An 18,202-nucleotide genomic window follows, 5' to 3' on the forward strand; every position below is an offset into this window, starting at 1 on the left:
AAGAGAGACAAGAAGATTATTGGAACAGAGAATAGACAACCCAGAAGTAGATCCATACCACCCGGCAGTGGGCTTCAGACAAAGGAGGAGAGACAGAGTGGAGAAGGAGAAGTCTGTTCAACAAACAGTACTAGAACTATTGTAAATATCCCTGTGCAAAACATTGAACCATACCTCAGTCAAACCTAAATTAACTCAAAATGCTTCATAGAAGTGAATGTAAAGCCTAAAGCTATACAACGTCTAGAAAAAAAATTAAGCCAAAGATTTCTTAGGTTTGACACAAAAAGCAGGATTCATTCATAAAAGAAAAATTTGATAATTTGGATTTCATCAAAATAAAAACTTATGCTTTCCAAAATACACTATTAGGTGAATGAAAAGACAAGCCACAGACTAGGAGAGAATCATTGCAAAGCATGTACCTGAACAAGGACTTCTATCTGGAATATATAAAGAACTATCAAAGCTCACTTAATAAGAAATAACTCAGTAAAGTAACACTTCACCAAAGAAGATATGTGCATAAGAAATAAGCACATTTTAAAAATGCACATCATTACTTCTCGGGGAAATGCAAATTTAAACCACCATGAATTATCACTATATGCTTATTAGATTGACTAAAATTAAAAAGCGATTAAAATTAAAATACTAAGTATGGGAGAAGGTGTGGAGGAGCTGGAAATACACACTGCTGATGGGCAGTGTGTAAAAGGCACATCACCTTGGAAAACCATTTGTCGGCTTCTTAAAAAAGTAGATGTCAAATGATCCAGTCATCCCTCTGCTAAGCATGTACCCCTGATAAATTCTACATCCATAAAAGGACTTGTATATCAATATACATAGCCCCTCTATTTGTAAAAGCCAAAAATTGGCGGGGGTGGGGGGGCCCTCAAACGCAGATCAACAGCTGAATAAATAAGCAAACTGTGATATATGCATACAATGGAATGCTATTGAGAAATAAAAAGCAATGAGAACCTATTGATGTATGGGAGCAACATGGGTGAATCTCCAGTTAGGCTGAGATAAGCCAGAGAATTAGATTACATGGTGTATTATGTATTCCATATATAAAACTGCAGGAAATGTGAACTATTATAGAAATTCTGCTTGGCGTGGGGTTGGGCCCAGTCAGCAAGTGGCAGGAGGTAGGATTACCAAGGGGAGGAGAGGACTTGTGGAGGTGAAGGGTATATTCAGTTTGAATGTGATCGGGGTTTCACAGGTGTATTCATATGTCACCATATGAATACCAGACTGCACTTTGTGTAGCTTATTGCATGTGAATTTTATCTCAGAGCCGTAAAAAAAAAAAAAAACAAAACATATATATATATACATATATATATATATATACATACGTATATATATATATATATATATATATATTTGTCCCTTGTTACTTTCTAATATACAAGTAGTATTCTATGTATTTTTCTCCACCCCTTTAAAAAAAAATCGGGAAATCATACTCTGGCAGTATATAAAATCTATTAATTTTTTTTTCCAGTTTCACAGTTTCCTTTAGTGTATTCAGCAACTCTTCTATTGATGGACATTTTGGTTGTTTCTAGTCTTTTGTTACTGTAAAAATGCTGGGATAACATAATTTTGTGCATATTATCTTTTCACCATTTGTTGTACACACGGTATCTTTGAGATCTTTGGAAGTGAGATTGTTACATCAAAAGGTAAATACATGAGTAATTTGGGGAGATGTTGCTAAATTCCCTTTCACAGAGGTTGTATCATCTTGTGTAATGATGAGCAATGTATGTGTAGAATATTCTCCTACATTCTCTCACCAGCAGAGTATGTTGTCAGATGTTTAGATCTTGCCAGGATAAGAAATGGTATCTCAGTGTAGGTTTAATTTGTAGGTCTTTTATTATGTGTGAGCATGTTTCCATAGGCTTGTGAGCTATTCCTAGGTCTTTTCCTGAGAACTGTTTGTTCAGTTTTTCAGCCCATTTTTTCTGTAGGTTTGTTGGCTGCTTTCTTCTCTATCTGTACGGTTTATATTTTAGGAATATTAACCCTTTGTCTCTAATGCTGCAATATGTTTTCTCAGGTTGTCATCGTCAAACTGCTTGTTCTGCATTTTTTGTATGCAGGGGCTGGACAAATTTTTTTTTTTATTTTTAAGTAGTTTGCAAATCTTTTGGATTTTGAGACATAATTGGAAAGGTTTTGTTCATAATACATTGAGAAATTTACCCATGTTTTTCCTAGTACTTGTTTTCATTTTTTTTACAATCAGGTGTCTGATCATTTGTAACTTATTATGAAAACCAATTTTATCATTTTCCGTATGGTTTATTTAGTTATGCTAATACCGCTTATTAAAAAGGCTTCCCCCCCCAACTGACGTATTATATACCAAATTTTTAATGCAGTTGGGTGTATTTTTGGATTTTCTATTCTGTTCCATAATCTGTATTCTTGGGTCAGTACCTTACTTAACTATTTTAATTGCAGAGCCTGCCTTCCCCTCCCTTTCCACCTCCCCTCCATTGCTCTTCGTTTTCAGAATTTTCCTGATTATTCTTCCGAATTGACGTTATACTAAACTTGAAGATGTACCTTTAAAGATTTGCAAACATTATTTTCCCTCCAGGGTAAATGTCCCCACTTTCTACAACTTTTAGAAGGAGTTTACATATAATCCTCGCCCTTTCCCACAAGGCACATCACTGTCAAGTACGGAACCCAGAACTGAACCCTTTCGCATGGTGCGTAATGACGTGGCTCCTTAGAAGCAGCGTTATTACGGGGCATCAGCAAGAGTGTGGGCCGGCCAGCTCGTGGCGTAGGAAGGGGACAAGTTGAGCGGGGCACTGGAGATGCGGGGGAAGGAAGCCTGGCCCAGGGGACCGAGGCGCAGCCCCGGTCCTTACTAGGGGGCGGGAGAGGCTGCTCTCCCGCGTGGGCTGTAGGACAGATGCGTGCGGTTGCGGTCCTGGCACGCAGTGACACAAGGCCGGCACTGAGGGGCGTGAGTGGCTGAGGGGCGTGAGTGGCGGGTCTGTCCCCAGCCCCTGCTCCTCCTTATAGCCCCCGGGGCCCTTTAAATCAGGCGGTCTCCACCAGTTCCTGTGGCAGGTGAGCGTCCAAGAGCCGCGCCTCCCTCTTCTTCCGCGCAGGTCTGTTTGCTCTTCGCTGCCTCGCTCCGCCATTGGTTTGTGCCGCCGTGGCCCCGCCCACTGCGGGCCGGCCTCCGTAGGCGCCTTTACGGCCTCTCAGGGGCAGTGTCTGATGACGTGTTTTCCAGGAGGCGTTGGGGGAAAGTGCCAGCGGCGGGGGGAAGGCGAAGTTCACTCCCAGTGTCCGCCTCCTCGGCCGGCTCCTTTCCGAAGGAGGAAACGGTGAAAGAGGGGAGGGGGTCCCAGTGCTGTTCACGGGGAAACGTCGCCTCTGCTCGGCCATCCCCACACAATGGATTCAGTTCCTGCCACTGTGCCTTCTGTCACCGCTTCCCCGGGGGACCCGGAACTTCTGGGACCCCTGTCGGTGTTCTACGCAGCCCTCATAGCCAAGCTACTGGAGGTGACGGTCCCCGCTCCCAGGGAGGGACCCCAGCTCTGGCAGGCGGGTAGACGAGTTCTGAGCGGAGTGGGCGTGCTGACCGGGGGAGGGAGAAACGGAGTGGGGTCAGGCCCGAGGCAGGCGAGGCGTCGTGGTGCTGTTTAGAGAGGAAAGGGGGAGTGTGTTTAAGGTTTCGTCACTTGCTCATTTGTTATTGATTACTTAAATTGTACCAGGCATGGTGTTACTTTTGCGGTCACGATTTCTTCGGGTCCTTTTCCAGCGACCCTGGCACTGTTGGGGAATGGGGCCGGTGTGATAGTTACTTGTGTATTCGTAGAGGGCAGTTAAAGTGTAGAAGCCGGCAGGTGTTTAACACAAATGTATTCCAGGAAACATTTAAATGAAAGGCTTTGGGTTATGCAGAAGATGGTTAATCAGAGCAGTCTAGACCAGTTATCAGGAGCTGTCTGAGCTTACTCAGCATTTGTTTTTATATAAGAATAGAAGAGAATTAAGATTTAAAATCTTAGAGGAAAAACATATCATTTGTGTTATTCATTATCATTTTGGTTTTATTTGCAGCCACGAAAGGTGATTATTTCTCTAGGGTGTTCAATTTTTTGTTTCATGTGGTTTTTTAACTCATAAAAATTAAGAGGAAAGTACGATCCAGAGATTCTAGACAGGTCTTAGACAACATGATGTGGTTAAGACCTATTGTGAAGTGGAAATACATGTTCAGCTTAAAGACATTTAGCTTCATGATATTCAGAAACACTTCATGCCAAACAAGAAATGGGCTGCCAGTATCCCAGCTTTATTGAAGCAGTGGAAGCGACTGAAGATTTTTGATGGAGAAGTTTTCTCATGGAGGTTCATTTCGAATTTCTGTGGATGACTCTTTGTGACTGCTCTATTGTAAATTTCCTCATGGTTTGCTATTTCTAATATTTCTGTTTCAGTTGGTTGCTACATTGCCTGATGATGTTCAGCCTGGGCCTGATTTTTATGGATTGCCATGGAAGCCTGTACTTATCACAGCCTTCTTGGGAATCGTGTCATTTGCCATTTTCTTCTGGAGAACTGTCCTTGTTGTGAGTAAATTAAACTTATGCCTTGACTCATCAAGACAAAGGATATTTTATAATCACTGGCCCTTTTGTTTTTTTCTTCAGTTACTAACATGAACACAAATGCTTATAATCTAAATTAATCTTGTGAAATAATTCAGTGTAATCTTTGTTAGCAAAGACTTAATCTTAATGGGAAAACTTCAATTTATGAATCTTAGGTAAAAATCTAAAGGTTAAGTGTATGTATACCTACTTGAGCACTTATATACCTTTTTTTTTTAAATTTTTTTTTTTTTAATGTTTATTTTTGAGAGAGAGAGATTGTGTGAGTGGGGGGAGGGGCGGAGAGAGAGAGGGAGACACAGAATTGGAAGCAGGTTCCAGGCTCTGAGCTGTCAGCACAGAGCCGGACGCAGGGCTTAACCCCACTAGCTGCAAGATCATGACCTGAGCTGAAGTTGGACACTTAACCAACTAAGCCACCCAGGTGCCCCTGTACATTTCTAATGAATGGGGAACTTTTACAGCTATCTTGAAAAGCACTTAAATAGTATATATCAGAATCCTTAAAATTTTTATATCCTTTTATTATAATATATTGTCATGTCTTATAATGTATTCTAAGGAAATAACTGATCATGCATTAAAAATCTTGTGTAAGGGTGTTCAGTGGAACACTATTAGAGTGAAAACTTGGTACAAACTAAACGATTCATAGCAGGGGAATTGTTCAATTCTTGTATATCCGTATAATGGGATACTAGGTAACTCTAACTGTATGTATTTCAAAGACACTGGAGCCTAGAAAATGCTCACAGTTTAATATTAAGTGGAAAAAAGCGGAAATCAAGACCTTAAAGTATAGATAAATGTATATTATATAAATACATGTACAAACAAAAAAATGCTACAAAACAACAAAATAGTAAAAGAAATATTTGTATCTAGGACACTAGGTAATTTTTCAGTCTTTTTCCAATTGTATCTGTTTCACAGATTTTCTGATTTGGTCATGTGTTAATTGTGCCCGTAGAAGATCTTTTTATTTAGAAATACAGATTATGTTAGTATCCAGAGAAATACTTACTAAAATTTTTATTCCTTAGAGTCTCTGTCTGTGCGGAATTGGTCTTTGGTGCTTATCCATGTGTGTATGTGTGTACACTTATGCATATTTGTACTTGTGACTATATTTCATTTTGCTTCATGGTTATCATGTAATTGGAGAAAAAAATCATTCCGTGTGAATGAGCTTTCCAGATGACAAGCTTTCAGTGTCAGTTGAAGCTTAATAGTTAAAGTAGCCAAAAGTATTGGATGCATGTCTTCCTAAACTTGAGTATTTTTCTGATTTCTTAGTTTTATCAGACATATCATTGTTCACAAACTTTCTCTCGTTGCACAAGTGATGGTAAAGTCACTTAAAGAGAAAGGTCTTTTGCCTGGATTCCTGTGAAGAGTCTTTTAACCTCACAGGACTTTTCCTCAGATGAGAGGAGAAAGGGAGCATAGAGAGGATGAGTGGAAGGGGGAAAAGGTGAAAATGTTTTTTGTTTCCCACTCTTGTTTCTCCCATCTAAAAAATCCTAAAACCTGTTTACATTTTCACAGGGTGAGGTGGGCTTTATGTTCTAACTGCTGCTTCTCAGCCTCTATGTTTGACTTTGGAACCATGGGCCCTGCTCTTAATTTGCTTGGTTCTTGCTTCTTCCCTGCCTCCTCCTGCCTGCTGATCTGGGTGAAAAAGAAATCTGGTGCAAAAGAAGCTTAGTCTCTCATTAGCAAGGCTGTGACATTAGAGAAACAGCCATTTCTTTCCATGTTGGAACTCGGACTGCATTTTCCTATAATGACATTATTAGAAGTGGTGTTAGATACTCTAATAATAAGATATCATGGATGATTTATGGACTGATTTGGGTATCTCATTACCATTTTGTAACTTTTGAACGTGGACATAAATTCTGGGTCACAAAGACGTTCGGTGATACAATTTAAAACAAATTGAGTATCGCTTAGGTTTTATAACCCTATACTTCAATGCTATCTTTAGAGATGAGGTAGAGGTTAGTTGTCATTTCTCTTGTTTGTGAATTTTCCTCTAGCAGTCTTCTTTCCCTTTTAGGTTGAGGACCACTGTGTTTAAAGATTTGGGAAAATGAGATGCTCTAGTTTATTAGATTTCTAAACTCAGCCAATTGCCAACTTTTTTTTTTTTTTTTTTAACATTTATTGATTTTTGAGAGAGAGCACGCAAGTTGGGGAGGGGCAGCGAGAGAGAGGAGGACAGAGGATCCAAAGCGGGCTCTGTGCTGACAGCACAGAGCCAAACGTGGGGCCCAAAGTCATGAACTGTGAGATCATGACCTGAGCCAAAGTTGGACAGTCAACTGGCTGAGCCACCCAGGTGCCCCATCCAGTTGCCAACTTTTAATAGGATTTAAGATGTTTTCTGGTGAGAGAAAGAGACGTTATCTTAGTACAAAGATTATGCCTTTTATCTTGTTTCCTGAGAGTCTCTTTGAATGATCATTGTTTCTAGACCTCATTCTGGCTGTTTCGGGTTGTCAAATGAATGATTTCAGGTAAAAGAAGCATTAGTGTATTTAATATGAAAAGACCCATTTCCACTATTAATGTTAAGTGCTTGCTTATTTAATAAGATCGGTGCTCTTTTAATAGATAAAAAGACCTTTAGTTGCAAAATGAGGTATTCACTTTAGTGCTTTTATTTATCAGAAACTATGAGGTATCACTACCAATTAGATTTGAAATGCTTTTTAACCTTTTGTTACTTTTAATCTTACAGATTATTATTTTGAACCTGTCATTAAATTTTCATTTAGTTATGATTTGACTTGTATATATTATTTCTGTAATATTATATAATACTATAATATTTCTGTTAACGTTTTGACATCTAATTTTTTTTCCTTCTAGGTAAAGAATAGAGTATATCAAGGTAAATATTTAGGCTTATTTTGTTACTTGTACTTTCCCCCCAGTATTGGTGTTTGATCTGAGTTGATTCTGTATGTAAGCTAGAAGTAGATAACAATGACTTCTGATGCCTGATTCACTTATTCACTCCTGAACATTTTACTAATCCAGGTTGCTAGCTTGGATGACACAGTAGTTGGTGATGCCACCAAATGAAACAGGAGATGAGATGGGACAAATTGTGGGAGTAGGAAGAAGATGACTAGTTTGATTTGGGGCAGACGTGTCAATGTGAACAGTGTTCCTGTGCTACGGTGTAACCAACACTATACATTTACTTAGGAAGGTAATTTGAGGACTAGAGATGTAAATCTACGTGCTTATGTTTATTGTCTCTTTCTTTTTGTAAATGACATGTATCCAAAATGATCACATTTACTAAGAAGAAAGGTACTTCATAAAGGGAAGGATATCAAGCTGAAGTATTTTATTCTACTTCCTATCTTTGAAATAAATTTAAATTGGAGTTTCTCATTGAAGTAAAGGTCCTTATCATATTTTTCTTAAATTTTAGTAGTATTTTTATACCCTTATTGCTGTCAGCTACAGATTGCTTTTTTGAAGGCATAATAGTTATGTTCGGGAGTCCTTTTCCTTCATAGTGCTAGGTAGCATACTGCTGATACATTGGGTAATTCAGTTTTATTTAGTGATCATAGTAATCTTATGGATTTCCCCTCCCTTCTAGTCACTGAACAGCAGATTTCTGAGAAGTTGAAGAATATCATGAAAGAAAATGCAGAACTTGTACAAAAATTGTCAAATTATGAACAGAAGGTATAATTATTCTTTCAGTATTTATTTCAGTATATTCCCTCATGATTCCAGCTTGGATTATTTCTTCCTGTATCATAGTTCAGTTATTATGGTTATTTTAAAATTTCATTATTTCCTGCAAACCATCCAAATCGGAAGTAGTCATCCTATGTGTAAAGTATTGTTTTCTTCTCTAAGGGGTTACCTACTCAGAGGTATGTTTGGATAGCACTGTGATTTACATTTCTTAATTCTGAGTGCTTTATTTTCTATAGATCAAGGAATCAAAGAAACATGTTCAGGAAACCAAGAAACAGAATATGATTCTGTCTGATGAAGCAGTTAAATTTAAGGTAAAAATCCCTTCTCTTTTTGAGATTACATTCTAAAAACAAAAGAAAAATAGTGAGTAATTACTATTAATGTCTGTTAATAGGATAAAATCAAGAAACTTGAAGAAACGAATGAACTTCTGGATGATACAGCAAAAAATCTGCGTGTTATGTTAGAATCCGAGAGAGAACAGAATGCAAAGAATCAGGACTTGGTAAAGTTTTGCTGCAAGGCATTACTGTGATTTTGCTTTCTAACTGCCATGTAGGGGCGGGTGAATTAAACTCTGCATTTTCCCATGCTTTAACTAAAGGAAGAGTGGGAGTCAGGGAAGTTGAACCCGCACCCATCCGTCTTCATAGAATCTTAAATGCTAGTACCACAAGTTGTTATTTTTATGGCTCTAAGAAGTATTTGTGTTCTTAGCCCTGGGTAATTTTCGTATTGCTTGGCTCTGCCCTCTGAAACATATGGAACAACTAAGAAACCGTAGCCCAGTCGAACAGTTCTAGTACTTTTTTTTTGTTTTGCATGATCCTTTTTAAAACAAGCCTTTTGGAACAGTTTTAGAATTTCAGAAAGGTTGCAGTGCTGGTCTAGGGGGTTCCCATACACGGCACACCCAGTTGAGCTTGTGCACCGGGTTGATCCGGTATTTGCCAGCTTTCTCCGCTCTGTTCACCGGTTCCCACTCTTGGTGTGCTGTTCTCTTTGGAAGGAAGGGACTGCACGCGGCCCCCAGCCGAGAGCCTGAAGAGTAGGCACCACCTCCTTGAGGAGGCAGTATCTTCACAAATTATTTGGAATTCTATAAGTGAGATTTATTTGTGTATTCTGCCTCAAGGCCAACCATTTTTCAGTTCAGGCAGGAGGATTTTTAATTTTTTTTTTAAAGTTTATTTTTGAGAGAGAGCGCGCAAGCAGGGGAGGGGCAGAGAGTGAGACACAGAATCCAGCCTGAGCTGTCAGCACAGAGCCCGACGTGGGGCTGAAACTCACGAACTGCGAGATCATGACCTGAGTGGAAGTCGGATGCTTAACCCACTGAGCCACCCAGGTGCCCCAAGAGAATTTTTAAAGTGACCTTGGGGATTTTTTTTCCCCTACCAATAGGAAAAACCATTGATTTGAACTAGATTATGTGAAAGTTTGTTTTTTCTTTCTTTTTTTCTTTCCCCTTTTTGGTCTGGTCATCTACCACGTTATCTCACAGTCGGGAAGGTTGTAGATGGCATGTGATAGAGCTCCGATTATTTTTTTCTTTCCTTACCTCTTTACCTTGACTTTTCTCCTCGGCTGAAAGTGAATCACCTGCTTTTACCTGAGAAGTAGGGGATGGCCCTGGAATGATGTTTCATCTTTCTAGCATATATCCCACTCTTCTACTAAAATTCTACCACATTTTTTTGTGTGTGTTCTTTTTCCACATGGCAGATTCTGGAAAACAAGAAGTCTATAGAGAAGTTAAAGGATGTTATTTCAGTGAATGCCTCCGAATTTTCAGAGGTAAAGCTGTCTGTAATTTCTGCAGGATTGCGTGCCTTAGTTTTGTTGAGGAGCAGACATTTGATTTTTGTTAGGATATGCAATAAATGAAAACTATACGATGTCTAATTGAGAAAGTGTAACACCTCCCCACCCCACCTCCCCTTTGGAATTAATTCACTAATAGTGTTTTGCATTAGGTTCAGATTGCTCTTAATGAAGCTAAACTTAGCGAAGAGAAGGTGAAGTCTGAATGCCATCGGGTTCAAGAAGAAAATGCTAGGCTTAAGAAGAAGAAAGAGCAGGTAAAGGAAAGTTTAACATCCTAGATTATGTGAACTAGGGGACCGAGTATCATTACCTCTTGAGTATCTTTTTTCAGATCTTTTTTTAGGGAAATGAAATATGTATGCAGAACTCTATTCTTAGATATGCAAAGTTTAAATTGTGCTCCCAAAATTGAGTTCATGTATATATCTTCCATCTGTTCTGGATTTTCTGTTCTCTACAATTCCTTATAGCTATCAGAGTGTTTAGTCTTTTCCTTGTCAAATACCAACCAGTTACTAACTTGAATAGCCTCAGGGGGATGATGGATTTGCTTCTTGACCAAAGAATTTGGTATTCATAACCCTCCTTTGAGCAATTAACTGCTTCACTGACAAGGGAAGGTTACATGACCTGCAGTGGACATGGGAGACAGGGAGATGTGCTCCTGGGTTCCTACTGAAGTGAATTATTTGAAGTGGCTGCAGTTTTCTGAAGGGTACAGCAAACTGGATCGACTTCCTTGACAACTCTCATGTTCTCACTGCAGTTCTGAGGGTAGGAGCCATTGCCCCCTCTCCCTTCACCAAGGCCTCAGTCCATAGTGACAGTGAAGAGTAGCATGGCCCCCTGCTTCCCTGTGTCATTCACATGGTCCTGACATGTCCAGTGCAAAAGCCCTAGCCTTTGGAAATTCATGTGTTTTAACATTTCAGTTGCAGCAAGAAATCAAAGATTGGAGTAAATCACATGCTGAGCTTAGTGAACAAATTAAATCATTTGAGAAGTCTCAGAAAAATTTGGAAGTAGCTCTTACTCACAAAGATGATAATATTAACGTAAGTTTATTCTCTTGAATACATGCTTAATTCTCATGAACTCCCACGAAATCTTTTTGAGAGGCTCTTTCTAATACCCCTTTGCTTTTTTTCTAGGCTTTGACTAATTGCATTACACAGTTGAATCGCTTAGATTGTGAATCTGAATCTGAGGGTCAGAATAAAGGAGGAAATGAGATGGATGAATTAGCAAATGGAGAAGTGGGAGGTAAGATGGGTTTCAGGGAGGTTGGACCTCTTTTTGTGTTCCTGTCTTTAAGTACACCACTGCTCTTTTTGGCCGAGTGAACTTCCTCGTAAGTGCTAGAGTTGTAGACGCAAATCACTGGACTTGTGCACACGTTTGTGTGCATTGGGCAGAGGTGGGTGGCGGGGCGTGGTATAGCAGTGGGTGTGCCGTGAGCACAGACTCTGCTTTTCCATCTAGAGCAGCATAGTCGTGACTCCCCCTCCAAGTACTGAGCACTGAATAGCAGGAGAAATTTATTTCTCAGTGCCGTGGAGATGACATTTAAATTTAGTGCCCATCATCTGTGTAGCTTTGTGGTTTTAAGGCCTACAACCAATTTTAGGAGCACTGAGGTGGTGGGAGCCATAGACTACTTGAGACCCAGAGAGTGGAGCTAAAGGGTAGCAGTGTTTACTGATGAGGGACATGTTTCTAGACACTTTTTCTAAATTTTTTTTTTTTCAACATTTATTTATTTTTGGGACAGAGAGAGACAAAGCATGAACGGGGGAGGGGCAGAGAGAGAGGGAGACACAGAATCGGAAACAGGCTCCAGGCTCTGAGCCATCAGCCCAGAGCCCGACGCGGGGCTCGAACTCACGGATCGCGAGATCGTGACCTGGCTGAAGTCGGACGCTTAACCGACTGCGCCACCCAGGCGCCCCTCTAGACACTTTTTCAAGTTGGATATTGCTTGCATAGCGGGTGTTTTCAACCACACCTGGTAGCAGATTCAAGGGGAGAACAGGACAGTAAGTCTTTCTAAATAAGATACCTGAGGGGCACCTGGTGGCTCAGTTGGTTACGCATCCAACTCTTGATTTCAGCTCAGGTTATGATCTCACAGTTTGTGGGATCGAGGCCTGCATCAGGCTCTGTGCTGACAGTGAGGAGGGAGCCCGCTTGGGATTCTCTGTCTGCGCTTCCCCTGCCCCCTCACCCCTCCTCCACTCGTGTGTGTGTGTGTGTGTGTGTGTGTGTGTGTGTGTGTGTCTGCGTGTATGTGCGCGCCCATGCTCTTTCTCAAAACAAACAAGTAGATTTAAAAAATAATAATAATAAATAAGATACCTGACCTGAGAGAGAAGAGCCTTCATTCACACATCCCTTCTTATTTGAGAATGGCACAGATACCATTTTTCTTGTGCAAACTAGGGATTTACTTTTTGAATCTAAGTTTGCAATTCTCTTAAAAGTCATGGAGCATCATCAGTTGTATTGGTTAATTTGGTTTTCCTTTGAAAGTTTGAATACTGTAATTGTTTACTTTTGGAGAAATCAAGAAAATATACTTAAAAAGCAAAGGAGGAAAAAGCGATTAAAGCGTTTTGTATTTTAGGTGACCGGAATGAGAAGATGAAAAATCAAATTAAGCAGATGATGGACATTTCTCGGGTATGATCTTTTTTTGCGGAGTACCATGAGTGCCTGTGAATTCTCACTGTGCCTCCCTTGTAAGACTATTTCTCTCTTTTGGAATTTTTAGACGCAAACTGCAATATCAGTAGTCGAAGAGGATCTAAAACTTCTACAATTTAAGCTTAGAGCCTCGATGTCTACTAAATGCAACCTGGAAGGTAGGCTGCTTCCTGAGAAGAAGGTGCTGCGTTTCTTACCCCCTCTCGCATCCCTCTGCCCCCAGTTTGCAAGTCCCGTGTGCACACACAGCCCAGCTGTTTTATCCTTCACAGACCAGATAAAGAAATTGGAAGAGGAGCGCAGTTCGCTGCAGTCGGCCAAAGCCGGCCTGGAAGGCGAATGCAAAACCCTGAGGCAGAAGGTGGAGATTCTGAACGAACTGTATCAGCAGAAGGAGATGGCTCTGCAGAAGTAAGATGCTCACGCCTCGCCCTTCGCTGTCGTGTCGTGTTGTGTGAGCAAACGTGGGACTCCCGGACAGAATTCTGTCTTTTGTGAACATTATTTGTGGGGCTTTGCCATCGTAGTTAGTAGAGATTGGTCTTTGTCTCTTTTTCGTTTCCCATAACTTGCATTTTTCTTCCATTCCAATCAGTCGTCTGAAATTGTGGCCGGCGCAGTTTCCCGGTGCCGGTGTCACCGCTGTGCCTGCCGTGTGGAGACCCACCTGCTCCCTGTCGTGGCTCCACCACGAGCTTCACTTTGTTTTTTTTGTGGCATTGTCATCTGTCCTGTGCTTGGTCTACTACTTCTTAATATATAGACTTTCAGAATCCTGAGTGATTTGTAGGACATGATGTTTAGTAGAATAAATGTTCCAGAAGGAATATTTAGTTATAGGAAGGTGTTCTAAGTTTTGGACTTCATATAGTCAGATGCTCACATTAAACTTCACACAGTGTAATTGTGGCAAGGACGTTTGGAGTTTTAAATCTCGAAATACTGGGTTGGTGTGTAGGTTTAGGTATTAATCTCCTGAAATCTACAGATTTCAGATTTGGAGTTAGGTGTGTCTTGTGAAAGACACTTTTGCAGTTCATTTTACGTTTTCTTCTCCACGAAAATACCCGCATTCTCTAAAAATAGCTTGTCAGTGGCAGTTGCCACATGGGTTTGCTCCTCTGCTTTACTCTTCGGCATATCCGGGATTTCTGAGAAGGCTTGTCCTGCTAAGCATGCTTCCTCTTTTTGAAATTTAAGCTCAAGCTGCTATTGCCTGATGCCATTAAACATGGAAACCATACCACTGATGTTTTCTCTAACTCCTGGCTCACCACACAATCAGTTTAGATTTTCCAAATTTCTTTCAGGCCAGCCCTCTAAATACCTGGCCTCTTTCAGAGAAATATTTCTCATTACGTTACTTTCGTCAAGAGCACTTCTCTGCCACCAGAAGTAATCTGAATGTCCTAAACGGCAGTTGTTTTCTTGACGATCGTCATCGTGCACTACTTTATTCCGCTCGCCCGACATGCGCGGAGTCACCATGCCTGGCTTGTACCCCGCTCTTCCTCCCCATATCCTCTTCCCTGCCAGTCCCTGACTCATCACCTCTCCCCACTTTCCCTTTCTTGCACCCCCTCCTCCAGGCTCCGGCGAATTCTGTCTCAGCCCAGAGTGAGCTTTCTAAAACGCGAGTCTTCGTGTCCTCCTGTGCTTACAGTCTCTGAGAAATGCCCCACTGTCTTGTGGATCGGTGCCGGACCGTGTCGCGGGCACGTGGGGCACCGCCCTCAGTTGCGGGGAGCTGCCTCTCGGGTGCATGTCTTGTAGCGACGTGGGGCGCGTCCTGCCCTGTGGCCGCTTGGAGCCTGTGTGCGCTGCTTTCTCTGCAGTGAAAGGTCCTTTGGCAGTATTTCCCCCTGGCAGCCTCTGCCTCCCGAAAAGTTCATGTTCCTTCAAATCTTTTCCGACGTGAGTTGCAGCAAGAGACTGGGGGAGTGCCCATCTTTTCTTCTAACGTAACTCCTAAATATATGTTTAGATTTAAATCTACCTGTTGCTGTTTGCTTTCTATTGATGGCCTGTTCTGTGTTCTTCTGTTTCTTCCTTCTTTCTGTCTTTGGGGTGTTTGGATATTTTCAGTAATTCTGCTTTTTCCCTGTGTACGCTGGGTAGTTACAGGTTGCCGTTCCCCTCTCCAGCTAATTACCCGAAAGACCACACCATACACCCTGAACTTGTCAAAGTCTGACCTGAATTAATGGATTTACCTCTTTCTGGGCTTTAGCACCTGCCTTAGGTGCTGTCCGAATAATTCTCTAGACACCTACCCTCCACAGATGTTTCTCCTGTCTTGTTGCACTGCCTTCTGGCCAGTTTCCTTCTGTCGATGCACAGATTCATAGTTCCTGTGGTTCTTCGTTGTCTGCACACCTGCAGTCTTTCCTTCGGGGTCGTGTTCATTCTACTTGAAAGACGTCCCTTAGTGGCAGATTCGATCGGTGTGTCTGAGCGTGTCTCCGTTAGGGCCCCTCACCCCCACCACGTGCGCAGCCGCTTGATGTCATCACTGTAGAAGCACCCAGGTACTTGCCGGTTTTATAGTCTCTGTGAGGAGTCCAGGATCAGGCTTCTTTTCCTTGTTCACGCGTCTCATCCCTTCCCTCGTTGCCCTTAGTCATTCTTTCTGACTTTCAGCAGCTTTACCGGGAGGTACTCAGGTCTCCCTGCTTCCCTGCCCTCCCCCATCTCGTGTGCATTTATGCTGCTTGGGGTCGTAGGCACCTCTTGATTTGGGGGTCCTTGTGTATTCTGCCTCATCCTGTCTTCTTTTCAAATTCCATTTACACTGTTTTTTATGATCTCCCCTGTGTCCCCTACATTCTTACCAGGATTTGCTTCATTCTGGATTGGTTTTTACCTGCCCTGTCTCCCAGTGTGCTAAAATCTCACTTTGCTTGCCAGATCAGCTGCTGAAGTCATTCATTTAGTTCATGTCAGTGACTGTGTTTCAGTTTTATAGTTTCTCTTCTGTTAACATCTGTTAATTGTGACTTTTACTTTCTTGAATATGTAAGGCATAATTATTTTGATGTGTGTGTGATGATTCCCATGTGTGGATACCTGATGGGTCCATCCCTCGTTTTTTAGATTTTGATCTTGATGTCTTGTAGAGTGCCCGGTCAGTGATTGAGAGGCAGAAATTGTGTATTAATTGTAGAGGAAATGAGAGGGGTGATGTGATTTTCCTACAGAAAAGATGGGAGTTTATTTCTAGCACGTGGTCATTTGATTTTTAATACAGTCAGCAATTCAGATCCTTCGGAAATGGCCTCATCCCTTCAAAGGACACTGTATTGCCTGTCTGCATAGCTCTTTCGAGTCTCAACCCAAACCCTAGGGCTTTTACTGGGGGTCCCTGTCATTGGTAACCTTGAACTCCACTTATTTTTCTTACAACCCAGGGTCCGTTGAAAGCTATGCTCAGTCTCCTTAGGTCTCTGTTGTCTTCAGTGTGTGGGATGAACCTGGGGAAAAGGTGGCTTCAGATACCAGGCTTGTAATTCTGAGATTCCTCTTCCTCCTGGTACTTGGTCTCATATTCACTTGTTAGCTAATACATTAGCTCTCTGATGCCTCCAGGCACATTTTTTATGTTTTTGTCCAGTGTTCTAATCGTTCTCAGTATTCTCAGACCAACTCCTTCATCACTGGAAAAAACATTGACTCATCTTTTCTCACATCTCTTCCTAAGCCAGAGACAGGGATTTTCCTCTTGTTATGTGCATCTTTTACATGGTAAACTGTGAGCTTTGTTAGTGCAGGGAGAGTACTTTGCTCATACTTTTGACTTAGCGTCTTACTAGGTAACCAATATATCATAGCCACTCATACGATATTTTGCTGAGTATTAAGTATAAAAGAATATATAAACCTTCCTTCTCTTTCCTGTTATTAAACCCTTTAACTATAGCTCTTCTCATTTTGCTTCTGATTCATAGAAATTTAAGTTTCAAGTTAAGTGTTTTTTGAATTAGACTGATGGGCAAAGATGTACAAGGGCAACGAGAATAGCATTTTTATTTTTATGTTTTTTGAGAAAGAGAGGGCACAAGTGAGTGAGAGGGAGAGAGACAGACTCTCATGAGGGAAGAGAGGGAGAGAGAAGTGGGGCTCACCCGATGCAGGCCTTGTGCTCACCTGAAGTACGGCTTGAACTCATAAACTGAGATCATGACCTGAGCTGAAGTTCTGTGCCTAACTGACTTGAACCACCCAGGCGCCCTGAGAACAGCATTTTTAAACCTTTCAACATTGCTGCCATTGCAGTCTGTTTTATAGTAGATTAACATCTTGAGTTTGAAGGTTAATTGGGTTAAAACCAGTTTCCAGTAGGTAATATCCTGATAATGCAACCTCTGGGATTCTGTATCTATTTTATTCACTAGACGTTGCCAGTTCTGAGATTGTTCTCAAATCACAATTCCGTTGAAATAGGTGGTAGGTGTTCCATATCTGAAGTGTGGGAATGTTCTGTGGTTAATTGCACAGGTTACAAGACATGTTCTAAAAGGCCTTCTTTGGCTGACTCTCTTATCGTGGTACCCGTCTCGGATTGAGAAGCAGTCCTTCCATGATAGCAATAAGGAAAGTGACTAGGTTTCCTGTGGTAGAAATAAGAGAAGTAATGATCGCTTGCTTTACCTGAAGCTTACCTGTGTGAGGTTGAGCAGCCCGGGCCTTCCACAGGGAAGTGGGCTTTCACTGTGTTAAGCACAAGGAACTTGTCCCTGGGCATGTAGAGTTTTTGACATTTCTTTACTGGTGAGTGAAGAATTATGAGACATTAGAAAGTGCAGGTGATTTGCCAATAGGCTAGAGATTGATTTTTTTATCCTTGAATGGCAGGTTTGAGCTCTCTCCTGACTTTGTACGTCTGCTGTGTGTTTTAGAGAGGAGGGGAGGTGATGTGTGCTTAGAGGCATTCAGGCCGCTGGGAAGACAAACACTTTCGACTGACGACCGATTTTGTCTTAGGAAACTGAGTCAAGAAGAGTATGAGCGGCAAGACCGAGAGCAGCGGCTGTCAGCTGCGGATGAAAAGGCGCTTTTGGCTGCAGAGGAAGTAAAAACGTACAAGTGAGTTCAGCTTCGAAAGAGGGGTCAGCGACCGGGGAAACTACTGTTGGCTTCTTAAAAAACCATATTACAGTGTGTAGAACAAAGTAGCCCAGAACATAAATAAACGGTCAAAGGGTGTAAGTACAGTTAATTCATGTGAGGAAAAAAAAAGTTTAGGTTAACAAAGGAAAAAACGTCAC

General features: G+C 41.4%; 1 protein-coding gene across 11 annotated transcripts in view; it reads left to right on the plus strand.

Annotated features, from left to right (window-relative positions):
• The window catches only part of MIA3 (MIA SH3 domain ER export factor 3), a 54,904-nt gene that overhangs the window by 30,848 nt on the left and 5,854 nt on the right, over nt 1-18,202 (plus strand). For 8 of the 11 annotated variants that reach the window (XM_045048560.1, XM_045048561.1, XM_023247248.2 and 5 more), the window contains exons 7-19: nt 4,500-4,631; nt 7,551-7,572; nt 8,299-8,387; nt 8,642-8,719; nt 8,803-8,913; nt 10,134-10,205; nt 10,385-10,489; nt 11,168-11,290; nt 11,387-11,498; nt 12,859-12,914; nt 13,006-13,096; nt 13,211-13,349; nt 17,919-18,020. In XM_045048560.1, coding sequence (XP_044904495.1) covers nt 4,500-4,631; nt 7,551-7,572; nt 8,299-8,387; nt 8,642-8,719; nt 8,803-8,913; nt 10,134-10,205; nt 10,385-10,489; nt 11,168-11,290; nt 11,387-11,498; nt 12,859-12,914; nt 13,006-13,096; nt 13,211-13,349; nt 17,919-18,020 — 1,232 coding nt within the window. Of the gene's footprint in view, nt 1-3,299; nt 3,556-4,499; nt 4,632-7,550; nt 7,573-8,298; nt 8,388-8,641; nt 8,720-8,802; nt 8,914-10,133; nt 10,206-10,384; nt 10,490-11,167; nt 11,291-11,386; nt 11,499-12,858; nt 12,915-13,005; nt 13,097-13,210; nt 13,350-17,918; nt 18,021-18,202 lie in introns of those variants that run through there. The other 3 variants (XM_019822232.3, XM_011291137.4, XM_023247251.2) reach the window with 2 other exon arrangements.

Source organism: Felis catus, chromosome F1, assembly GCF_018350175.1.
Source record: "Felis catus isolate Fca126 chromosome F1, F.catus_Fca126_mat1.0, whole genome shotgun sequence".
Classification (NCBI taxonomy): Eukaryota; Metazoa; Chordata; class Mammalia; order Carnivora; family Felidae; genus Felis; species Felis catus.